Genomic DNA, 26,440 nt, shown 5'->3' with positions numbered 1-26,440 from the left:
TTGATCCATATGTCTGTTTTTGAGCCAGTACCATGCTGTTTTGATTACTGTAGCTCTGTAGTATTGTCTGAAGTCTGGGAGGGTTATGCCTCCAGCTTTGTTCTTTTTCCTCAGATTGCTTTGGCAATTCTGTGTCTTTTATGGTTCCATACAAATTTTAGGGTTGTTTGTTCTATTTCTGTGAAAAGTGTCATGAGTAATTGGAAAGAGATCACATTAAATATGTGATTGTTTTGGGTAGTACTATGTAGGACACTGTTTCTTAAGACGTTTTTCTGGCACATTCTCTCTGTCCTTTCCTTCTAGGTCATCACTTACATATATGTTGGATTACATGATATTATCACACAAATTATTGATACTTTTTCATTTCCAATTTCTGTCTCTCTCTCTCTTCCTTCTGTAATGTTTAGTGATGTCTTCAGCTTTATTAAGCTTTTTGTTTTGAGTGTCAGCAGAGTTGCTCATAAATTCATCTAATAAATTTTTAAGTTTCAGGATATATAATTTATAGTTTTAAAGCTTCCTTTTTTTAAGCCCTCCCATTTCCTTCCTGAAAGTATCTATCTTCTTCACCATGGATGCCATCTAGTCCTGCACATTTTTCAATATGCTTATAATACTTATTTCAGAGTACTTGTCTGCTAATTTTAACAACTGAGTCCATTGTGGCTGTGCTTCCAGTGACTATGTTTTCCCTTGATTATGGGTCACATTTTGTTATATAGGGTTACACTTAGCCATTTTAGTTTTATTTATTTATTTTTATTTATTTTTTTTAACATTTTTTATTGATTTATAATCATTTTACAATGTTGTGTCAAATTCCAGTGTTCAGCACAATGTTTCAGTCATTCATGGACATATACACACTCATTGTCACATTTTTTCTCTGTGAGTTATCATAACATTTTGTGTATATTTCCCTGTGCTATACAGTGTAATTTTAGTTTTAAATGGTATTTTAGGCATTGCTTATAAAAAGAGCACTGAACACTGGTATTGCTTTGTTTTGTTTCCTATAGAATGCAACTCTGTCTGTCCTTGTGATATTGATTTAAGATAAGAAATATATATTTGATCTATATCTCTGTTCCTGGCACAGAACTCCTAAAATCCTTAGGATTTCCTGTGATGAGAGCAATAAAGTATTGTTTGTTAATTTTTTTAGTATCATTTTAAAATTTTGTTCAGACTTTATCATTATTGGCATAAATTTTAGTCCAATGTGCACCACTCTGCCATCATTAGAACCTGTGGTCTTTTCCAATACTTTAAAGATGTTTTTCCACGTTCTTTGTGTTAATGAGGTGATTTTTGGAAAGCTTCTTGGTAACCTAAGGGTGGAAGCTGGTCACCAGAGGAAACAACCATGTGATTAGAGGGAAGAGGGGCTGGAGACTGAGTTCAGTCACCAACGGCCAATAATTTAATCAATCATGTCCATGTAACGAAGACTCCATGAAAACCTGAAAAGGATGGAGTTCAGAGAGCTTCCGGGTTGGTGAACACGTGGAGGTGCTGGGAGAGTGACACACTTAGGCCGCATGGAAGCTCCACGTCCTTTCCCCATGCCGTGCCCTACCTATCTCTTCCATTTGGCTGTTGCTAAATTATATCCTTTCATAATAAGCCAGTAATCTAGTAAGTAAAATGTTTCTCTGAGTTTTGTGAACCACTCCAGCAAATTAATCAAACCCAAGCAGGGAGTCGTGGGCACCTCTGATTTATAGCTGGTCCTTCAGAAGCACAGGTGACAACCTGGACTTGTGATTGGCATCTGAAGTAAGGTATGGGGCAGTCTTGAGGGCTGAGCCCTTAACCTGTGGGATGGGAGTCTACCTGCAGGTCGTTAGTGTCAGAATTGAGTTGAACTGTAAGCCAGCTGGTGTCAGAATTGTTTGGTGTGGGAAAACACGCACACACTCACATCAGAATGGGAGTAACAGGGAACTATATTCAATGTCTTGTAATAATTTTTAATGATAAAGAATATGAAAATGAACATATGTATATATATATGTATATATATGTATACATATATATATGTCATGTACCCCAAGAGTACATATATATATGCAAGACTGGGACATTATGCTGGACACCATATGTATATATATATATATATGTATATATATGTATACATATATATATGTCATGTACCCCAAGAGTACATATATATATATGCAAGACTGGGACATTATGCTGTACACCAGAAATAGACACATTGTAAATGACTATACTTCAATTAAAAAAAAAAGGAGAATGAGTGTAAGTGTTAGAATCTGAGTCTTATATTTGGTGATGGGAAAGGATTTCTCAGATTCCACCTAGATTTGAATTGAATTGCACCTGGGCCTCCCTAGTCATATTGAAATTATCTGTGGTTCCTAGTGTCTAACCTCCAATACCACTACCTTTTTATCTTGTGAGTATCTGAACTGGGAGGGGTCGGGCTGCAGTTTCAGATATTTTTGGTTCACATTTGGATTAGCCTTGTTAGATCTCCAGAATAGAATCACTCAGAATGCATAGGACTCCTCCACTCCCAGCTTTTTATCTCCTGCCACCTTTTCAGCAAAATTTGGGCAGGACCCAGGGAGAAAACTGTTGGGACAAGCAATTGATTTTGCATTTGCAGGTTTCACTTTCCATGCAATCCTACCACACTGCACTGCTTGGCAAAGACTCAAAGTTTGTCTTCTCCTCCCTGTGTGTTCTCTCCATCTGTGGCCAACGGGGTCCTCTTGCCAGCCCACACTGTCACCGTTCATCCCTCCCAGGGTATGCAAGCTGCATAGCTCTTTGCTCTCTTAGGGCTTGTTTCTCTCTAGAATTCAGCTCAAGGTTTCTGTACACAGTCTGGACTAATCCCATAGGAAAGTACAAATTTTGTTTTGTCTTATTTTTTTCTTGTTAACCACAGAAGTGAAGGTCTTTAGTGTCCTTTATATCCTAACCCAAAGTGGAAGCATGTAGAGCATTTTCTGAGATAGAAAATTTTGGATCCCAGATCAGTCTCATCAGAGTGAAATGAGCACAGGTAAATTATACCAGTATTTGAAACAGGCTGGAACTCTAGGTCCTTCAGCTAAATTCTCAGCCCCCTTGCCCCTAGGTATGACACGTAGGACAGATGCTTGTCTCTGCTTCCTCTCTTTCTCCCCGTGGGCTGGAAGGTGGGCAGAATGCTACCCCCAGCTCTGGCTATAAGCGCACTACCATAGGCAGGGTTGGAGCAAGAAGCCGGAAGGAACCTGCATCCTCACCCTCATGGCACAGAGGCGCTCAGTCGCCCTGAACCACGCTGGACGTCTGCGCTGTCATGGGAAAGAGAATGCACTTCTGTTTCCTCATGGAAATGTGTTTTGATCTCTGTTTTACAGAAGTTGAGCCTATGCTCCAACTCAGTGTTCTTCAAACATTTTGTCTCCTAAATAAAAATTTTATAAATCTGTATCCTCTCGTAACATTTTAAAGTTGACACCTCTTTGTTTATATTTAAAATCTTTGCAAAGGGTAAAATTTCTGCTCTGTTAGTTTATCACAAATGCTTTAAATACATTGTCATTAAATTTAAAGCTACACATTACCTATGCAATTTATGGTAAACAGCCTTATGTCTAATGCAATTGACAGAACCTCACTGACAAAACCATCCTGATTGACTTAGTCAAGTCAGATTACTTCCCGTCAGAAAAATGTCTGATTTCATCTTTTAATTTCATAGGTGTTAGCCCAGGCCAACCATGTCACTTCTGAATCCTAATTCTAGGACTGACAGGTAGAAATTCCTTTAAACTTTCCATGCCCACATAACATGTGGAGTCATGTACCCCAAGAGTACATAAACTGCACTTGGAAGGCCACTGGCAAATAGCACAGTTTTAGCTCTGTCGGGGGCACCAGCTTCCTGTCCGCAGGGGCTCCTCCTGGACTTCTCCTCTCAACCCCCACAACTGATCCATCAGCAAGACACAGCCCACCTACCTCTCCAAGCCTGTCTCCTGGCCATGCCCCTTGCTCTCTGTGCTCCAGCTACAAGGTCTTGCGTTGTCATGGACGTGCCAGGCTCATTCCTCCCACCCCATTTTACACAACTGACATGACATGACTTTTGAAAGACACCTACTCAAGGAGGCCTTCCCGGATCAGTTCACCTAGGAAATTACTCCCAAGTTGGTCTCACACATTACACTCTACATCAAGATAAATTCTAGATGGAACAAATGTTTAAATATAAAAATTAAAAGTTCATAAGGGAAATCATGGGAAATTAAAAAAAAAATCTTTGGAGCAGGAAGGACCCTTTTTTTTTTTAATGAAAAGTTGTATAGAGTACTTTCAAAGTTCTCTTGTAGTTCTTAAATTTTTATATTTGGAGTGAAAAATATCTTATGTATAAACTCGAAGTCACAGTGGATAGGTGCCAGACTGCAGCTTATTTATTGCTACCGTATTTGGGAGGCTTATTTCTAGAGTAATTCATTTCCTTTAAATGGGAGACTTATTTTGGTTATTGGCAGGCGAGGTTTTTCAGAACAAATTTTTTCATTGAAAACAACTAAATGTGCTGGTTTAAATGTTCTGTAGAAAGCTTAAAATCTTAAGCATAGCTGACAAAATAGCAAGCATTATGCTTCTAGCAGGTAAAAGCAAGACCCTTCATAGAGGCGAAGGGGTGATCTAAGGCAATTTGGCATAAAGGTATTTACCATCCAGGTGAAATTAATCTGGGGCAAGAGGGTCATAGACTTGAGTGTATAAATTTGTCAATCAAGTTAAAAACTAATAAAGTATGTTTTACCTTCTTACCTGACAATTTTATCTTCATAACAAAATTGACAGCAAAATATGAAAGAGTAACTTTATAGCACATTGAGTTCAGTCAACTGGGCAAGCTGGGGTAATAAAAATAAAAGCAGGAATAATTTTTTTTGAGAAAATTTAGATTTATTTATTTACTTAAAAATAACAGCAATAAACCTATTACATGTTAACATAAATAATATATTTTTATGAAAAATAATTATTTCCAAAACAAAGAACATTAGTGAGAGAGTGGTATTGCTTTCCATTTTTTGAAATCTCTTTTAATGCCTGGCTTAGTAGAAAAGCAGAAATAATTTACAACTTCAAATCTTCATTTCATTAAATTTACTTTTTGCCTTGGTTTCAGCAAGTCACTTTTTATGTGAATAAGAATTTTCATATAATTGCATTCTCTTAATGGTAATGGCAGTCCTTCTTGATTTTAAGGACAGTGTCTCTTTTTAGTAGTGGAGGTTCTGGCCAGGGAAACTAGGTGTGAAAATGACGTAGGTCATCCATACTGGAAGGAAAGAAGTAAAACTATTTGTAGATGGCACGAACTTGTGTACAGAAAATCCTAAGGAACAGACACACACATACATTAGAGCTAATAAGCAAGTCCAGCAGTTGCAGGATAAGGATTAACACACAAAAACCTGTGTTTGTTTCCGTATACTTGCAATGACCAATTAAAAATTAAATTAAAACCACCCCACTTACAATAGCATCAACAATAGCAAAAGGAATAAATTTAATAATACAAATCCAGCACACTAAAAATTTTTAAATTGTTGGAAAAAAATTAAAGAAGACCTACGTCAAGAACAAAGACACGCTCATGGGTTAGAAATTTAGTATCATGAAAATGGAAACATCTCCCCAGTTGGGTCTACCGACAGAATGCTAACCCTGTCAAAATTCCAACGGCCTTTTTGTGGAATTGACAAGCTGTTCCTAAAATCTGTAGTGAAATGCAAAGGAGCCAAAAGAGCCAAAAGAATCTTGAAAAAGAACAAAACCAAAGGAATCACACTTCCTGACTTCACACCTTCCCACCCAGCGGCGGCGATCAAGACAGGGTGGTGGTGCCTCAGGAGGGCTGTCTGCCATGTCTCCCACCAGGGCCCTTGGCTTATTAACCGTGGGTGTGTTAAACCCCAGCCTGGTCATCCCAGCGCCTCTGCCAAGTCTGAGTCTGGTTCTGAGGCTTACTCTGTCTCTTCAATCTCTTTGCTTTTTAGTATGTTGTGTAAATTTGTTAGAAGTTGGGCATGATGTACGAGGTAAAAGGACATGAGGTAAACAGGCCTTTAGTGCGACATTTTAGGTTTATCTGGGGTTGCAGTTAGACTGTTGTTTTTTCTATAGTTGTAGGTGTCAGAGGCTAAAATTTCCTTCTAATATCTTGGTTTTTGTCTTCTGCTGTGGTCAGGTTTCCCTAGAGACTTCTTGTTAAAATAAAGAGAGTTTTAGTCTACAGGCCTTTTGTGGTGGACCCGTTCCACAGGAGCCCTGCTGACAGGGCAGCAGGTGTCGGGGAGGGAAGGCACCCTGCTGCGTTAGTCCTCTGTCTTGTAGTGAGCCTGTGCCGCGTGCTGGGACCGTCACAGGTGCTTCTCAGTCATCTCCCCTCCACACACACACACACACACACACACACACACACACACACACGTGACACAAAAGGCCAGAAGGGGTTAGGCTCTGCTCAGTTTCCCTCGACTTGGGCATCACTGAGAACAGCACTCTCAGGCCTGCTGCAAAATGGACACAGTTCCCGTCTTCCTGCCAGGAGCACAAGAGGACTTCCCTCTGATCTTCACTGGGAGAACCCGGTAGTGCTCCTAAAACTCACAGAAGTGGGCCCCACCTGCCCAAGTTTGGGCCCCTGGAGATTTTAACCGAGAGTCTTGTCCACGTGGAGCCTCGGTGGTCTGCCAGCTGAGCCCGCAGCTCCCAGCACCGGCTCGCGCAGAGCTGTGCGGCTGCTCTGCTGCCATGTGATTCTCTGCATCGGCTTCTGTCTGCTTTTGCAGCAGCAGTTTGCCCTGTGACCTGAAGTCTGAAGGATCTAAGAAGAGTGACTGATTTCCAGTTTGTGCAGCTTTTTTCTGGTTTCAAAGATGGGAGTGATGACTTCCAAGCTCTTTATGTGCCCAATTGGAAAAATTGTAAGATCATAAGATACCAAAAGGAACCACCAGAAAAATTAAGTAAGAGGGATCCAACCTCTTCCACACAGAGGAGAGGGCAATTTAATGTACATCATGGCATTTACCAAAAGAGCTCCATCATGACACCTGGAAGAGAGCAGAGGCTCCCGTCCATTCCTACAGGGCTCTGACTGACAGGACCAGGCCACAAGGCGCCTCCCGCATCGCACAGCTGTTAGGTTATACTGCAGTGTGTCCCCGAGACCTGGAAGTCACCTCTCATCCCTGAGATTTGAAGGCCTCCTCGGTAAATTTCTTCCAAGACTTCAGAGTGAAGCCTGAGAGCCGGCTGGCCCCCAGGAGGGGCCGCTAGCAGACCTGGCCTCTGCGCGAGGAAATGCTGATACTGCAAGGAGAACGAGGCTGTGTCGAGGGGGACGGGCCCTGGTGTTCAGCTCTCAGGCTATCTGGAGTTCAGCAGCTGTTCTTAAAAAATAAGTAGGAAGTGCAGTGCTGAGTTGTAAGTGCCAGAGACATGCCAAGAAGTATAGAAAGAAAATGTGGGCGAACTGAATGGTAAACGCAATTGTAATTAAGATGTAACTGGTTAACTCATAAAAATTACTCACAAATGCCAACTAATAGGATGTGCCAACAGATGGCCCTAAGTGAAGCTGGCTTTTTCATTTATTGACACTGGTTGAAGCTATTTTCCATTTTGGAAGTTCCCAGGCACAAAAAAATACTTCTTTTCAGACTGCCGAATCTAACACAAGCTTTAGGGAAGAGAGCATGTAAAACTCTGCGAAAACTTCTGTGACTGAGCAGAAGGGGAGTGAAATACTTTAAAATGCTTTAATTTATTTTTAATATTAATAATTACATTTTCAAAAATGATATATTTTATATTTAAAGGTATCAATACCATAAATCTGCAGCTTACAGTAGGAAATATAAGTGTAAACAGCTTATATACACTTTGCATTATTGACACAATTTTATACACATAACCCTATATACTAATCAATAATTTTCAGAGAAAACACCAAAAACATCTGTCTAGATAGCAGACAACAGTTTTTTAAAATAAACCAAAATAGATTTCCGTTTCTCAGCTGCATGTGGTCGAAATGTATCTGTATGAAGATTAAATCTGAGATCTTTACCGCACTGGAGATGTTTAGCTTTGTTCCATGCCAGCCATGAGCGACAGTGCTAGAGACTCCACTGTGGGAGGAATGAAAACAAGGTTACCTATTCTACGTTTTGAAATCCCAGTCTGTCCCTTGTCACCACAAAATAGGTTTAAGTATTTGAAAATGTCTGAATGAGGCTTTAATAAATTCAAACCTGGAAAGTATTTAGACACATTTTCTACTTTTAATTAAAACACTGATTTTTAACTTATAATAAAGATGATCATCTTCATTATTTAAATACAAATTGAAAAAGTATTAATTTCTATTTCAGATCATTTTAGTTTTCGAAAACAAAAATCTGCACAAATCATTCTTCCAAATGTCAAAAAATCTGGACTCAATAACAAAACGCCATGTTCTAACCTACAAATGGAATCCACTTGCATAATAGTTCTCCAGTACAAAAATGAACAAATGCACCAATGTTTCCTCTAACACATTTCTAACAGGTTTTTTTTGGGTAGGAGGGGACTGAGAGGTGGCAGCAGGGGCGTACGACACTTATTTTTAAAACATTTTTTATTGTTTTTGTTTGTTTTACGGGGGAGGTAATTAAATAGATAGATAGATTAATTGATTTTTAATGGAGGCACTGGGGGCTGAACCCAGGACCCCGTGCATGCTAAGCACACACTCTACCACTGAGCTATACCCTCCCCCCTCACTTGTTTGTTTTTAAATACACGCACAGTAAGAGAATGCCTCTTCACTGTGGGCTCAGTTCTGACACACTGACACAGGCACACAGGGATCTGAGCTCTGTGAGATTAGAGCGCTCTCTCTGTTTTCCCACCTGGCCCCCAGCTTCCACACGGCCACTTACAGAGCCCACACGGGAGGGCTGGGGGTCGGGGGGCTGGCTCTGCGATCCCGGCGCCTGGGATTCCAGTCCGCCACACACACATCACCCATGCTCGGCAGGTTTCTCTATCTGGCGAGGTCTACGTGCCTCTGGCCAGTCACTCCCCACCTGTCCATACTGCAGGTGCAGCAGCTCAGCACTTAAGGGCTCACATCATCCCAGAATTTAAGACTTCTTTGCATTCACAACTTTTTGGTAGGATTAAACAAAATATGTTTTTGTTTGTTTGCTTATTAGGCATTCTCACACTGTTACTCTAACAGTGTTTCAAAACACGTTTAGCTACTCTTAATGAGCAGCATATCACAATTTGAATATTCAGAAATAGGGGGAAAAATGAGCCCTGTATTCTTTTCCAAAAAAAAAGCGGCAGAAAGATGCTACTTTGCCCTCTGTCTCTGCAGATCAAGCAGCTCTCTTTTCCCCAGGACTCGGCCCACAGACCTCTGTCTGCTTCACACACGCTGTGTTCTCAACTGTCAGGCCTGTTATTTCCTTGTGTAAGAGGCAGCACTGGGAGTTTTAAAATTGCTAAAAACAAAACAAGCCTCCACCCCTCCCCGCCAAAAAACCCCCTATCTTTTGAAAAGGAATAGTTGTTACAAAGGCCACACATGACAGTGAAGGGTGACTGAAACCTATTCTGCCGTCTGCTTTAACGATGGTTTTGGAAATCCACTGCTCTACCAAGTGATAAACAAGAAAACAGGTCTTTAGTCTCAACTGATCCACTCGCACCACTGTAACTGGGGTAAAATTCAACTGCCGAGGGGCTTTCCAGGTTAGAAATGGTGAAAAATGCTAATTCTTCATGAGATCAGTACCAAAACAATAATGTGTGGACTTAGTTACAAGGAAACATAAAGCTGTGACATTTCAGTGTGATACTCACGATGGGGAAAGGATCCTCTACAGACAGCTTTGTTTAAAATGGTTACAAGAAACATGTGGCAGTTTTTAAAATCAGACTCCATTTTCTCAATAGATTCCATTCTGGGAAAGAAAGTAAATTTCGATTTAAGTAAGTGCACAAGGGGTTAAGAGGTAAGCTGTCAAATATTTTTGAAGTAATTTCAAATGTGCTTCAGTTTAATTATTCAGCATCCTAACTCTAAAGATTATAAAGCAAAATATAACATTTCCTGCCCCACTTTAAAATAGGAACTTTCAGTGTCTGAAGGAAAGCATCACTGGGACACAAAACCGCAGCTTCAGGACGGCCCTGAGCTCCAGAGCGAGGACACCTGGGGACACGCCTTCCCTACTGTGCAGGTCTGCATTTTCACGTTCACAGCCGTATCTTCTTTCGAAATAAAGAGCACATTAAAGATATAAAACCTTACATCTAAAAATCATTTAAAACCTTGTTATTATGGGAAAGAGCAAACACACCCAGCTTGAGCAGTCACCCCCCATCCCCAGGCAGCCCCATTTAGAAGTAAATCTGAGACATCCCAGCATTTCAGTCATAAATATTTCAATGTGCATACACTAAAGATAGAGATTCCTTTAAAAAGCCTCAACAGCATTTGCTTAAAAACACCTAACGATTTAAAAAAAATCATCAAATAGTGCTCAAATTTCACTGACGCTTGAAAATTTTTTCACTTTTCTGCCCAAAGTTTGAATCTGGATCAGTCCATTTCCATAAACTGCAATGGCTGATATGCTTAAGTCCTCCTCACCTCCCTGCTTTTTTCTTACTATCTACTTGAAGAAACCGGAACAGCTCAGTTCCTGCAAAGCATACACAGTCCACCCGACAGCACGTGGAGAGAGAAGTCCGCTCGCCACACTCGAGACTTTCCACCAATAAGACTTCTTTCATCCTTGCAACTATGAACTTTATCTACTGCCTTAGTTTCTTCATTTAGAGTATTCTGATACAATCGCAGGTTAAGATTTCAGATTACAACGAATTCTCAGCTCCTTACCAACACCAACTAAGTTACAAGCTGTTACCCCAACAGCCTGGTCAGCCAGACTCGCACTTTTACTTCAGGGGCAAGAGCAGCATCGCACCAAGTTTCTAAGCCAGACAGGGGCGAGCTGCTGGCTGCATGTCCAAGGAACAGCAGGGGACGGTGTGCAGGACGGGACGGAATTGCTCCTGGGCCCTCAACTGTCCTCTGCCTTTCTATGCGATGGGTGTGAATAATAAACACCCTAGAAGTAAAACATACAGTCTTTTAGAGCTCTTTAAGATACAGCTTTGGACTATAATCTAGCATGGTGTCCAGAACTTGGTTTAAAATAACTGAGCACACAGGGGTGGGCAGTAGACACAATACAGACCCGGCGGTCACTGGCACCTGCTCGAGGGGAGTAATGGTCCCAGGGTCTGTTACGCCCCCCGCCCTCACTTCTGCATGTCTGACGGCATCCGTGACAAAAACTTAACAAAACCTATATGGCAAAACATGAATGTAATTTATGGATATTTGCTTGTCCCAATCAAAGACTTCAGATTTTTCTTATTGTTTCACCATTCATAAAAGAATTGCACAAGTCTTGATGCTGCCTAGTTTAGATGAACAAAGCCAATTCTTTGATTCTTTTCTTAAAAGTATAAGTGGACGTGATCTGTTGTCTGGATGAAAAACAAGGCTCCCAGAGGAAGAAGGGAAGGGGACACGGTCACAGCACAGAGTTTGCAGGAGCTTCGTACTTACTGCCACGCCCCCAGGCCGGCCTGCCAACCATCTGCAAACATGAGGGCCAAGTTCAACACCTTCATGATGGCTTCCTTCACAAAGCTGACCTGGAGGGAAAGCCAGGGAGAGCACTGACACCAACACTTTCACCTAACTCAAACGAGTCACAGAAAAAGCTCATCGGGGCAATGAGTGCCTTCTGCATACAAGGAAGGGTGCTAGGCTCTGAACACGGTGCCACACCCACAGCACAGGCGCATCCGCAGCAGAGTCTGAGCTACAGAGCTGGCAAGTGCCCTCTCCTGGGACAGCCATGGACGTTCACCAGTCATTCCAATGGCTGTAAGGTGACTTAATGCCATACGTTCACACCAAGCGGGACGCACTTCCTGACGAGAGCACTATTTATTCCACAACTGCAGATAAAATTTTCCCACTGAATCTAACACAGGGCTGAGTGACTGCTGACTGTCACAACACAGCTGTCATCTGTTTCTCTTAGAAATAATTTCCAGTAATATGGCAAAAATTTCTGACCTCATTTGATCTGGTCCTTCCTTAAAGAATATTCTGCAGATCAGACGCTTAATAAGTACAAAACAATAAAGCAGAGAGACACCTCCCTTGGCTGCTTCGGCCCAGCCTCACTGGCCAAGGTTGCAGGTGACAGCTCCCGTACCTTTTCTCTGAGCAGACATCGATCATGGATGGTTGACAAGTATCTATAGTGAATTTTAATCAGTTGATCTAGATCCTTGGCTTCCTCAACTTGATGTTGAAACTCCAGCCCTGTGCTGTGAAGAATCTTGAAAGAGAAAGAGGCCGAATCAGATTTCTTCTTCGAGAACGTGTGTGCCGCACACGTAACTTTTCACCACCCTCTTCTACTCCCCTCAACTTCTTCCTTCAACAGTCACACCTGTAAAGCGTATCAAGTACCATTCTTTTTTTCTTAATTTTATTTTTTATTTTGGGGGGAGGTAATGAGGTTTATTTATTTGTAATGGAGGTCCTGGGGGTTGAACTCAGGACCTTGTGCATGCTAGGTGTGTGCTCTACCCCTAAGCTACACCCTCCCCACTAAAGTACCCTTCTCACAGGCTGGCCCTCTTACCCTAGAATGACGGTGGGCCCAGTCTTTAGGACACCCATTTGCACAGTGGGGGGAGGCCTCACTCTGGACTAACAGGCTGCTCCTGTGCGGAGGGGCAAGAATATCAAACCCTATAGGAAAATGCACTAATTTTTAAAAAAGTCATCAGGTATACTTAATTTATATGTTTTTATAAATTCCATTGTTTATACAATGGTCTTTCTTTAAAAGAAGCATAATTGTACTGCAAGTAGAAAAAAACAAATTTAAGCAAAAACTTAAACTCCTACCATTTACTCTCAACAATTAAGGGCCTGCGGCTGGCCCTCTGAAGGCACCGGTGCACGGGAAGCAGGGAGCGTGTCTACCGTGTGCACGTCTGAAACACAGGCTTCGAAGGCTCCCTGCACCCGAACCACAGTGGATTCTAGACCCTGTCTGCTAGAATGCCTACAAATAGTTAGCAACCATTTTAAACACTAAGTATTGTCCTCTAATAATGCCTACAACTGTTCAAGTATCTGAACTCGTCTTCAGAACTTCCCCTGGAACGGGTTTTAACACGTGAGAACTGCAGTTTTATTTACTTTGTAATGAGTTACTTGTATTTAAGAAAAAAGCATGTAACTTGGCCGCACCTTCCTCCTTACACTCTGCACCAGCCTGACACATGCTCTTAGGCTTCACTGAAAACAGGAGCCATTTTCCAGGGACCGCTCTGTCACCACTGATGAAATTTAAGGGACTATGTGGTAAGTCCTGAAGGCAATTCCAAAAGGGGAGCTCTCGGTGTCCATCCCAGGGGGCTGCTGGCCAGGAGAGATAGCAGTCTCTGGATACACAGGCTCTGGAAGTGTTTAAAAAACACCTCCCCTGCTGTCATATCATTTTATGAGCAAGTTTTTAGTATGTGCTGTTTCCACATGTATGGTCTGTAAGCATTCTGTGGACATCTTCATGTTTATAAATACATTACTTGTAATTCGCTGTGAATAGCCGCACACACGGTGACAGAACTGAGTGGATGGACAGACACGCACCCTGGTCATGATGTAGTTGTGCAAGCTGTTCACAAAGTGCATGAGCTTCACTCTTAAGAGGAACATGCGATGTATCTGCTGTCTTACTGGCTCCTTCTGTGGTCCAAACTGAGCAGCTGTGTCTTGATCACAGGAAAGCCCTTCTTTAAGCTGTGGCTTTTCAGCAGGACTAGCTAGCTCTGTAAAGGAATGAAGAGCAGAGTGGGAGGGAAGAGCGTCCACCCGACCCCACGTGCCCAGGGCGGGACTTGGGACGGGTGGTTGTCGGCCCTGCAAAGGGCCCTCGGCTGGACTCACAGCAGGGACCTCACCTTCAGCGTCTCTGGAAGGTGAGGCAGTGAGAACTGCTGTATCACCTTATCACTGGCATCAAAAATGTAAACAGAGTCCCATTAACTTGTCATAAAAAATTTTCACCTAGTCTAAGAATTCTTATTCTGGCTAAATTCCTAATTTATCATACTTTATTTTTTAATTGAAGTACTGGCAGTTACAACATGTCAATCTCTGGTGTACAGCACAACGTCCCAGTTACGCATATACCTGCACATTCATTTTCATATTCTTTCTCATTAAAGGTTATTATAAGATACTGAATGTGCCCATGTTGGTTCGACTGCACCAAATATGCCACATTGATGAGGGATGTTTGAGGGTAGGGGAGTATATATGTGTGGGAGGGGAGGGAGAACTCTGTTTTCTGCTCAATTCTGTTGTGAACCTGAAACTGCTCTAAAAGAATAAAGTCTATTAAAAATTTTTTAAAAAGGTTATTATAAAATATTGAATATAGTCCCCTGTGCTATACAGGAGAAGTTTGTTTCTTTAAAATCTATTTTTACATGATTAACATTTACAAATGTGGTTAACATTTGCAAATCTAAAACTCCCAAACTTATCCCTTCCCACTCTCTTTACTGTATTTTAGATTAACTGTATTCATTCAGGGAAGTTAATTCTGATGTCTGTCTATGAAACTGCTGCTATAAATACATGTCAATTTGGCACTTGTGTACACATGAAAAATGACCAAAGACGACCAACCTCTCTTTTTCAGGACTATAATTAAATTATAATTTGTCTGTTGAAAACGAATCTTACCACCAAATAGTAAAACATCCAGACTATATTTTGCCCACTTAATCTGCAGTAAGAGAAGGAACACCTGATTATAAATTTTTTGACATTCCAAACTTATAACAATGTCCACAGGCCATGGGACCTATGAAAACAAAACCAGAAAATTAGAATAGAAAGTAACCTATTATTTGTATGTTTTAATTTTAATGGAAAATAGTATTTTTACAAAGATTATAAGCACATACCTTGTAGCTCAGGGTCAGACCATCTAAGATATGAACAGGCAGTTTCTTCTTAGCTGTGTCAACATTTTCAAAAGAGATAGACAGACTAGATAAAGAAACATCGGCTTCAGTTTTGTGAAAAGCACTATGCTCTTATAAAAATGCTCTTTAAAAAAAGCGTTAGCATTTTAGTAGTGATTTTATTTATATATTCCAAAAGACTTCTAAAGCGCGGGCGTCACCCTGCTTCGTCCACCCCTCCCCGGCGGGTTTGAATGGGACTCCCCACAGAAAGCAAGCAGCAGCCACAGGGCACGGAAACGCCCCCGGGCCAGGACTCATCTCCTTCCCTCCTTGCTGCAGTCCCTTCCGCGGGCTGAGAATGACCCGACTCCCCCAGGGGCGCAGGGGCACCTTGTGACAGCAGCCCACGGAGGGCTAACTGTGAGGAGGAGGCAGGAGTCAGCCTTGAACCAGACATGTGAAAGCTGGTGCGTGATTTATGAGTTAGCCACTTCATTCCGCGTCACAGGCTAGTCAGAATTTTTTGCTCATAAGTCTGCTACATGTGCATCCACGAAGCACTCAGTAGGCACCTACTGAAGACCTTGTCAGGCACTGCACTAGGCAGGTGACAGAAAGCCGACCCCTCCCCCACCCAGGGGCTCACAGCCCAGAGGAAACACGTAGTCACCCTCCTGTCACCACGCCAGGCCGGCAGAGCTCTGCAGGAGGGCAGACCACTGGCAGGCCACGCACACGAGAGAGCAGGTAACTGGGGGATGCGGGACACGTGGAGGCTCCTGGGGGAGAGTACAGCTCTTGGGGAAGCTAGAAGTAGTTCAAACCCCTGAAACGGAAAGTATGGTGGAGACAGAACATGATGTGTCTACACGTTTTTGTGTGCAAGAAACGGGGCTGGGAAAACAAGCCAGACAGCGAGCAGCTTTCTCTCTTGCGAGCAGCTCGGACCATCTGTCACGGGGCACCGAGAGACGGCTTTCCAGTGTGGCCCGGAGTGGGTCAAGCGGGAGGGAGGGAAGCTGAGAGGCAGAGGTCAGGAGGCGGCAGGGGGACACCCCCGAGTGAGCACCGAGAGGGATGAGGGGGATGGGGACGAGAGGGACCGGGAACGCTGTCCAGGAGGCAGGACTGAGTGGCCAGGGATGTGTGGGGGCTGGCGGAGGGGAAGGAGTCTAGGGTGAGCCGCACATGGCCCTGGGCACTGGGATGAACCGTGCTGCCCTGCAGGGGAAACAAAGGGCTGAGAAACAATAAGGTCACCACTGGATATGTGACATCTGAGACAAGTCATGTGGTGCTGGCTGTGCAGACACCTGTGCTAAAGGTACTGATCTGCAGGTCATCAGGGGTCGCTGAGGCCATCAATATGGGTGGAAGGGCCCCAGGCAGGAGAAGCTACGCCAAGGGCAGGTAGAGGGCAAGGGGCCCACAGGGAGGCTGCAGAGGAGCAGCAGGGACATGGGAGGGCGTGGGCAGGGCAGGGAAGCCTGGAACTGAGAAGGAGACTCAGGGGCCCGGCCTCAGCAAGCAGGTGGGCACAGACGAGCACCTAGAACACATGGAAGTCATAGGAGGAGGGGTCCCAATGGGGTGGCTCATTTGTCCTGAGTTAATCTGTGAATGGGATGCAACCTCAATGAAAATACCACCAAGGTTTGTGTTTTGGTTTTGGTTTTGGTGGAGGAAGCTAGACAAGCCGATGATGAAGTACATTTGGAAAAATAAATAAGCAACAATAGCCAGGAAAACTCTATAATTAAAACCGAATACTACTGGCATGTGAATAAACAGAACAATGAGACGGATGGAAAATCCAGAAAGAGACCTAATGCACATGACTCCAGTGTACGTGAAAATTTAACGATCAAGTGACACCTCCAATAAACAGGGAAAGGTGGATTTTTTTTAAAAAGAAGTAAGTGATGGGAATCAATTAATCATTTGGAAAAAGATACAACTGGATCTATTTCTCATGTTTTTTTAGCTGAATAAATTCCATATGGATCAACATCTAAATGTAAAAAATCCATTCAAGCATTTAAAGAAAAGATGAGTGGATTTCTTCATAACCTGAGAGACAATAAAACTTTCTTAACTCAAAATTCAGAAGTAATAAGAGATAAACTAAAAAGGTCTGCATGTCAAAACAACAGGAAATTGTTATGTCATAAGAAGGACAAAAATACAAATCCCAAGTTGGTAAATCTATAAACAGAACTCCTAAAAATGGAGAGGATTAACATCAACAACCTGATCTGGATAGAAATAGTAGTGAAAAATATGGATAGTTCATATTAAAAGAAATGCAGTCATAAGTGGAATCTAAAAAAAGAAAAAGAGGCGCTAAATAGCACACCTACAACACAGACACAAACTCACAGACATAGTAAACAATCTACGGTTACCAGGGGAAACGGGGGGTGGGAAGGGGTAAATCTGGGAGTTTGAGATTTGCAAATATTAACTGCTATGTACAAAAATAGATAAAAAAACAGATTTCTTCTGTATAGCACAGGGAACTATACTCAATATCTTCTAATAACTTTTAGTGAAAAAGAATATGAAAACAAATATATGTATGTGTATGCATGACTGGGACATTGTGCTGCACACTAGAAATTGATACATTGTAACTGACTATACTTCATTAAAAAAAAGAAATGCAAAAATAAACATAAAAAGATGACTAAGCTCACATATAGAAAAATGTAAATTAAAACTACACTGAGATAATCGCTTTTCATCATCAGACTGGCAAAAAATCCAAAAATCTGACAACATATTCCGTTGGTGAGGCTGTGGAGAAAGCCCCTCTACACACAGCTGGTGGCAATCAGCAAACACACAGCCTTTATGAAGAGGAACTCGGTAACAGCTAGGATGGCTACACACGTGGTTACCCTTTCACCTGGCACTCTCCTTCTAGAAACATACTCCGAAGTCACACTGGCAAAAACCAGCAGTGACATGCACAAGGCCAGTCACTGCACACACACAGCGAAAGAACAGAAGCTCAAACGTCCACCAACAGGACACCTGGTCAATGAACACAGTGGAAGGCCAGTCAGCCGTAAAGGAGTGAGGTCAGGCTCTCCAGCCTGCAGATGGAGTGGGTCTGGGATGTACTGTGCACCTGAGAAAAACAAAGCAGGTGCTGGAGAGTGTTCACCATGTGCTTCCTTTTGTGTGACATGTGAGGAGAAAAAGGAATTCATACACATGCGGTTTTGGTGCCAAAAAATAAACACTGTAAGGATAAAATAAAATCTAATAAAAATGGTTACTAGGGAAGGGAGAAAGTGGGCAGCACAGGACTAGAAACCAGAGCTCCCTAAAAGGATCTTCGTACCAATGATTTTAACTTTAAGAGATATACAGCCGTTTTACATAATTAAAAACCAAAACTGAATCAAGAAAAAACAAAAACAAAGCAATTCCTAAAAGCAGAAAGTAAACTAAAACAAATGAACCTGACCCTAAGTTAAGTCAGTGGTATAATCACACGGAGAATTACTCCAACTGACCTTGAAATACGGGATTCTGACGACTTGAACGTACAAGGAAGAGAAAACAATCAGGCATGTTTTAAACTCTCAGGGGGCTTGCTGCTCTTCTTGTTACTTTGGGACTATTAAGACTTATAATAGAATAAAACCAGCAAGTGTTCACATTAGTAAGACTCAAGGGAAAAGACACAAAGGAAAAGCAAAGAACTGAAATCCTGTTATTTTGAATACATATTGGAAATATCAATACGAGCTTATGATTTTTCTCTTCCTATCTACTTCCTAGCTCCATCTGCTGAGCGAGCCCAGAAGTACTGATGCTTCAGTACAGACAATACTCTGGCATCCAGATCGCAGGCTTTTAAAGCCACGGAACAGACAGGACCAGTGCTCTGGGGAGTGGTGCGCAGCCTGGGGCGGGACGTGCACAGGATGAGCCTGGACATCCAGTTCTATAAGTAAGGATGCTCCCCAAGATTACCAGGGTCAAGTGAGGGAGTTCTCTCTGGGTAAAGATGGGACAGCCTGGGAAAGACCAGAGGAATAACTGTAATAAATGGAAACATACTAAAGATAACAAAATTCACGAGTTTCTACTGATAGTGAAAAATATAACTTTCCCCAGCCCCTCCGGGGTTGTTGGGCACTAATTTTTTACTATGATAAGAATCTAGTAGTTACCCGGCTTTTACTAACCATGTAATGGATGAATATTCTGCTTTTATGGAAAAATCAAAGTTAACACATGACATAGGAAAGGAATTGTTTTATCTACTCCTAAGTAGCAGATGGTCAGTAACCGGGGAAAGAATGCCGTACGTGGCATGTGATAAATGTTAATTATTATCATTATTGCTTCGAAGGGCCACTGAGGGAGCCAAGAAAGGCAGCTAAGCAAGAACATGGGACAGGAAACAGGCCCGCCAGGTGCGGGGGAAGATGAGCCTCTGCGACACAAGGGTTTAGTGGCCCCAACCCATGGCCCTGGCCAAGCTGCTCAGCAGGCAGCTGACAGGAAGGCAGAAGGTCAGCCTCCGGACTGGGGAGAAGTCGGTACAGCAGCCTGGAAACAGGCAACCCTGCCCTGAAGGTGGTGGGATCTGCTTCCCTCTGCTGACCGTGGGCGGGCTGTGACCGGTCTGTGCTGGAAGCGAGGCTCTGTGAGGGCCCTGCTCTCACTGTCTCAGAACAGCGGCCGCCGGGGGGGGGGCGAAGCCTGGGGGCGGGAAGGTGGCCGCACAGACCCCCGTCACAGGAGGACAGCCCAGACCTGGGCAGATCGCACGGCCCCACCCCACTGACTCTTCCCCTCCGTGGGCACGTCCCCGGGGCCTGTTTTCTAATGTGTAGAAGAGCTCTAGTTAGTGTGAGGGTTAAATAGCACCTGAGAAGGTCCCAGGGGAGTTCCTGGCATGTGGGCTATTTTCTGACATTACAAGGTGCCGCCCATATTTTACCGAGAACTGTCTTCAGGATAACGCTGTCCTACTGCTTCCTGGAGCTGGACGTTAAGAAAAGACACATTCTGCCAGGTTTCCTTTTCTCTGATTTTATCAAAAATTGATGTGTAGAAGTCATACATGGTATCTCCTCCTTCCATCAAGAAAAAATTTCTCATGGCCTGCAAGTACTCAACCAACCTGAATGGAGAGAAAATATGTGACGGGAAGGTCTTAGGCTTGTAAGACGGGATTCTAGATCAATTTAAACCAAGTGAAACAGACTTACGTTCTACATTTACTAAAATTAGACATACTAACACATCTTAAAGACTTCTAAAAATAATAAAAATAGCCTATGTTTTACTTTTAATTATCAGAAAGAAGTAAGTTATTTTTCTGTAACACTGAAGAAAACTGGCGAAGTCACAAAAGTGTAACAAAAAATACCCAAATCCTACTATTCATGATGAATTTCCACTGTTAATATTTAGGGTGTTTCTTTCCAGTCTTCTTTTTTATGCACTAAAAATACATATAGTTCCTGCCATATTATATATTCTGCTTTCTAAGCTTTCAGAAATTCTAAGTTATTCAAAACTCTAAACATAATTTGTATGAATCTGTAAAGTTCATACATGAAGATGGATATGCCCAATTTACAGATATGCTGTAATTTAAAGAACTAGTCATCCATTCTTTTTTTTTTTTTTAATGGAGGTACTGGGGATTGAACCCAGGGCCTTGTGCATGCTAAACACACACTCTACCACTGAGCTATACCCTATGCCCCCACCCCCATTAGTCATCCATTCTTAAGTAATTTCACGTTTTTCCCTCTGAGAGCAAACTTCATGATGAGCATTTTTGTACAATAAACTTTTGCTAGATTTCATTTGGGATGAATTCTCAGAAACAAAGAATTAAATTTCACAACAGGTTAAGAAAACATTCATGGTTAATTGATCCTCTCAAAAGAAAACTGTTGCATAGCCATTTCCTACTCTAATAAGAATTAACCTGAAATTCAGGTTTAAAAAAAGAAAATTTCAACTATTCTGAAGATACAACAAACTACTGGCTACTACACACCTGTAATCCTTTTTTAGAGTTCGCATGAGGTTTCCACAGCAATCTAGATACTGCTTGTCAATATGAGGGTACAGGCAAGATCTCAGCGTTAATTCAAAAGTCTGGCAAGTCACAGATTCTGATGATCTATCCACACATATGTCTCCACCAGCAAACTTCTCATAAAAGTCACTCTGTTCCAAATACAACCTTTAACATAAAAATATGAGTCTTTTTGAAAAAAGAGTTCTCTTTTTTTAAAAAAATCATTAAAAAAATTGAAGTATAGTTGATTCACAATGTTATATAAGTTTCAGGTGTACAACATGGTGATTCACAATTTTTAAAGGTGATACTCCACTTACAGTTATTATGAAATATTATATTTTACAGCACAGGCTATATTCCTTGTGCTGTACAACAAACCCTCACGGCTTATTTATTTTATACCCAGTAGCTTGTACTCTTAAGCCCCCACCCCTATCTTGCCGCTCCCTGGTCCCCGCTCCCCATGGTAACCGCTAGTTCCTTCTCTACATCTGTGAGTCTGTTTCTTTTCTCTTATATTCACTAGTCTGCTTAATTTTTTTAGATTCCACATGTAAGTGATGTCATACAGTATTTGTCTTCGTCTGTCTGGCTTACTTCACTTGGCATAATAATTTCCAAGTCCATCCATGTTGCTGCAAATGGCAAAGCGTCATTTATGGTTGAACAACATTCCATATACAGACATGCAGATATGTACACACCACACACCACATATACATATCCATTAATTTCAACAGAATTGCCTTATATCAAAACTCCGGAGTCCCGTTTTTACCTTTAGTCTTAAAAATACAACTATTATAGCAAAGCTTATAGAAATAAACACCCTCAAAATATTCTTTGTGTAAACCAGTCCTTCACGGAGTTGCTCCTCCCTTTAGGGTCAGGTACTGAGTAGGTCTTTCTAGCCATTAGAGCGGAGCCAGTAAATATGACCACTGGACAATAAATAGGGCGTTGTATGCGTCTGAACGGCTCACTTCAATCGGGCTAAGTGCCTGAAAGCACCTAAGGGCCAAGAAACATAGGGAGGGTCTGACTCAACGTGTCCGAGGACCCCACGACCCCCACTTCCACCAGCATCTTCTGTATGAGTGACAGCACTGGCCAATGGCCTTAGGGACATGATAATCTGTGGACTTTCACAAAAAATAAGGAGACCAAGTTATACATCCGAGCTAAGTGAACACAGTGTCTTCTTGTATTCCATTCATTAGGAAGGAGAGGCTTCAAAGGTTTCCATTTTTAAGGCTGGAAAGCCCTACCTGGCAGAGATAAACAGTTACTAAATACTGCAGCACAGATTCTGCCATTTCAATCACTGAAAATCCTGCAGGCGTGTATCACCTTGCAAAATTAATCGCCAGCAGTGGGTCATGAACGTCATCCAGCTCCAGGTGCCTTTCGGCGATGGACTGCATCTTCACGAGGGCCTCTCTGGGGGTCTGTGGCTCAGGGAGGGCCTGGGCGGTGGGCGCTTCTCCATGCCGAAGACGAGACTGTACAGACTCCAGAAAGAGCGTATAGAGGCTTTTTCTTTCTGCATCTGAAACATAAAAAAATGTGTAAGGTGGACTGTGTTCTAGTAAATAAGCAACATTAAGAAATATTAAGTAATCTTACCTAAATGTAGACTGGGATTTTCCCTTTGGGCCATGAGGGTCTATCCCTGTTCTGTTACCTTTACAGTTCAGCACAAGGGAACATTTTTATACCCCCTGTTAGATGACTGCAAAGTTCATGGTTGAACATTCAAAGTATAAGCTAGTTTTCTCTGAACAGAGTAACAGCCGAAGCAGGATGCTTAAAAGTTACCACTACACCTGACAGCACTATGATAACACTAATAGGAGCTGTGACTTCATTGGGAAAGCACTTCCAACAGTGGCATGGGAAGAGCTTTACATTTGATTATTCAGTTAAAAAGGAAATATTCTGTGAAGTGAAAATATTATTAAAGTTGACGCAATACCACAAAGTAACTAAGATAACATTAAGGTGACTTACAAACAACACAACTAAGGTCATATCTGTACCTCTCTAAGCATCTGTAGTCAGCTGATAAAATTTTATTACTTACATTGCATCAAAAAAGACCAGAAATTATATCAAGATTTTCTCAAAATCTATGATCAAGTCTGAACCGCTCACCAACAAATTCCTATCTGCCGGAGTTCACGGTCCTCAGATGCTAAATGCTGCAGTGCATTAAGAAATGCCAGAGAATTACTGTTAAAGGATCAGCCCTAAGGAATTAAGAGTGAAGAAAATGCATACGGAACTTACTACCACTGCCCTCCAAACCCCGCGCCAAAAGTTTCCAATGAGGACAAGCTTTTTTCAAACAGAAGCAGCATGACCTATTAATTTGATCATGGTGAGAATTTCCATGAAAATAAAAGGCTTTGATAATTCTGCAACTGCACAATAATCACACATGCCCCAGGATGGCAGCTGCCGCGGGGCTAACCTCTGGCCGTGGCCTGGCACGCAGTGCTGTCCGCGCACTGCAGGTTCTTCAGCAGCTGCATCGACTTGCCGGCCATGATGATCTGCTTGAGGACAGGCTTCAGGAAGGACACCATGGTGTGCTGCCTGCTGGAGGGCCCCTGGTCACTGCCGGAGCTCGCGCTGGCGTTGTCACTCATTTTTTCTTCATTTTCTGTCTTTTCTGATACACTGTACAGCGTGTAAGTTGCATACCAAAAGTCTCTATGATTTACTGGAACATTTTTGTTTCTAAAGAGATTACAAAATTTTTTAAATTTATCTTTTCTTCCTTAAAAACAACAGTGTATCTGTTCTAGCTTAGGCATGTTGTCCAGACATTCCTAAACACAGTCATATCAATTATTAGTAAACAATGCAATCCTCAGGTAGAAATGGGACAGAAGTTTTATCTGCTTTCAGTTTAACACAGAAAAGTGGATAAATACTCTGAACGGCATAGGTAAAATTTAACTAAGCAGACAAAATTTCCCAAATTAGAATTAAACAAAATATGATTAATTTGGTCCTCTTTAAAGGTAGAATAAAAGTTTACCCATCTTGCTACCTCTTGTCAAAGTACTCTCCAGACTTCCAAGTCTTTTTTTCCCACAGAGATTCTTATCTGGACTGTTTTAACAATGAAATGGGGGTCATCCATCACCCTCTAAGAACAGTCAGAATCAAGTTTTCACAAAATTCTCACATGCAATAGATGAAACAAGACAAAAGGACACACCCAAAACGCAGCTGAAGAAAGGCTGGCTCATTTACATGAGCACTGTGTAAACAGGGTTACCTTTCTGGGGCTCTAAGGTTACTCTTCTTGATGAGTTAGATGGATAGCTATCAGTAAAAACACACATCTAAGGGGAGAGGGTACAGCTCAGTGGTACAGTGTGCTTAGCATGCACGAGGTCCTGGGGTCAATCCCCAGTACCTTCTCTAGAAAAATAAATAAGTAAACCTAATTATCTCCCCTGCTGCCATAATAAAAAAATAATTAAATAATACAATGATAAATAAGTAAATGAAATATTTAAAAAAAACCCACATATCTAAACAGAGTGCAGAACTTAAGACTGAGTTATGAGTGTTCAGAAAAACCAATTAAGTGAAGGGGAACCATCATAACTGGATTAAGATTTTCTTTAATTATTTTATTAAATATTACCTTAAAAGAGTATTAAAAAAGGGTTACTAATTAGGAGAAATAAATATATTAGAGGCATATTCTGTAATATTTTCACATCCTTCATCTTACCGATAATTTATTCCCACTGACTCCCGTTAACGAAGCCACCTGACATCACCTAACTCATTTTAAGGGCACAGTGTGCCTTCCACCAGACCAGCCAGCCATAAACAGACTGCCGTTCAAAAATACAATTTGCTAGTAAGCAAAGCTGTGAACTGACATAAAACTTGGAAAAAAGATGCTTTCTGGCTGGTACCTGATGTCTTCTCTGAAAGTGCAACAGAACTGGCGTGTGGCGACACCGCTCTGCCACCTGCACTGCAGCCCCTCAGCATCATCGAAGCGGACGGCAGTAAGAGAAGAGGGGACCGGGCCCGCGCGCCCCTCACCTCTGGATGATGAACTCCTTGGCGCAGTCGCACAGCTGCCCGTGCGCGATCCACTCGTCCACAGTCTGCAGGTAGGGCCGCACCGTCTCCACCCAGAGCGAGAACAGCAAGGACACCTGGGGGGGCGCCACGCACACCCGCTCTCAGAACCCTCTTGTCTCTGGACACAATGAGGTTTTAGCATTTCTCAAGCGCCTTTTAAAAAGCAATCTGATTTCTATGTTTTTTTGAAACCAAGTAAGAAATTAAAAGTCCAAACTATATGCTATAAAATCCTTCTGAAAAAAACCTCACCCAAATATATGGACACCATACTGTCCATACCAGCACATTTTTGAGAGTGAAAGGTACACAGGGACAACAGTTCTCAACTGGACCTCAAACTGGGGTGTATGGGTCTCCTGCCCAAACAGTGCTATTAGCAAGACGTCCATGAACAAGGACGTGATTTCATTCTACTGCAGTTTCCAATAAAAAAGAAATTATAGAGCCAAAGAAACCAACCTCCTTTACACTGAACTGTAGCACCAAAATGGTGAGAAAACAGTTATACTCACAAATGAGACAAAAAACCTAAAATATGTGCCTGGAGAAACCTGCAGCTTTCTAGACCATAGTCTCTAATCAGATCTGTATTTTTTTAAATTATGGTAAAAAAATGTACAATATAAACTATACTATCTTAACCATTTTAAAGTGCACAGTTAAGCAGTGTTAAGTGTATTCATACTGCAGAAACAGAACTTCAAACCTTTTTCACGCTGCAAAACTGACACTCTGTACCCACTAACCATCTCCCCTCCCCTAGGCCCTGGGAACCACCTGTTTCTATGAACTTGACTATTCTAGAGACCTCATATAACAGATCTGTATTTTTATTTAAGAAAGTTTGTTATTGCAAACATCTGTATAAGTCAGCTAGCTATTTTTCATCTCTTGCTTTTACGTTTTGCTTTATTCTTGCCTCATCCTTTTGGCGATCTTGGCAATTATAGCTGAAAAGCTAGTTTCGTGCTGCCTTGAATTTAGAAGCTAATTTGAAAACTGAACAACTGTCTGACACATCATTTTTACAAAGACTTAGGGCAGGCTACCCAGCACCCCTGTGGCTGAGCAGGCTGGAGTCTCACACGGTAGACTAGACAAGGGTCCCACATA

The 26,440-nt window shown here is 42.0% G+C and overlaps 1 protein-coding gene across 3 annotated transcripts in view; it reads right to left on the bottom strand.

Moving 5' to 3' along the window:
• Window positions 1-7,806: 7,806 nt before the first annotated feature.
• The window catches only part of TUBGCP5 (tubulin gamma complex associated protein 5), a 46,172-nt gene continuing 27,538 nt past the window's right edge, over window positions 7,807-26,440 (bottom strand). For all 3 annotated transcript variants that reach the window (XM_032479264.1, XM_032479265.1, XM_032479266.1), the window contains 12 exons: window positions 25,283-25,398; window positions 23,679-23,947; window positions 22,556-22,754; window positions 21,179-21,367; window positions 20,105-20,287; window positions 15,139-15,223; window positions 14,915-15,035; window positions 13,814-13,992; window positions 12,360-12,485; window positions 11,699-11,787; window positions 9,919-10,019; window positions 7,807-8,192 (listed from right to left, as the gene is read on the bottom strand). In XM_032479264.1, the coding sequence (XP_032335155.1) occupies window positions 8,146-8,192; window positions 9,919-10,019; window positions 11,699-11,787; window positions 12,360-12,485; window positions 13,814-13,992; window positions 14,915-15,035; window positions 15,139-15,223; window positions 20,105-20,287; window positions 21,179-21,367; window positions 22,556-22,754; window positions 23,679-23,947; window positions 25,283-25,398 (1,704 nt within the window). In that variant the 3' untranslated portion in view covers window positions 7,807-8,145. The remainder of the gene's footprint in view (window positions 8,193-9,918; window positions 10,020-11,698; window positions 11,788-12,359; window positions 12,486-13,813; window positions 13,993-14,914; window positions 15,036-15,138; window positions 15,224-20,104; window positions 20,288-21,178; window positions 21,368-22,555; window positions 22,755-23,678; window positions 23,948-25,282; window positions 25,399-26,440) is intronic.

The sequence above is a fragment of the Camelus ferus genome, chromosome 5 (genome assembly GCF_009834535.1).
Source record: "Camelus ferus isolate YT-003-E chromosome 5, BCGSAC_Cfer_1.0, whole genome shotgun sequence".
NCBI classification, from domain to species: domain Eukaryota; kingdom Metazoa; phylum Chordata; class Mammalia; order Artiodactyla; family Camelidae; genus Camelus; species Camelus ferus.
Note: the sequence above shows the minus strand (reverse complement) of the source record. Positions and strands in the feature narration are given on the sequence as shown.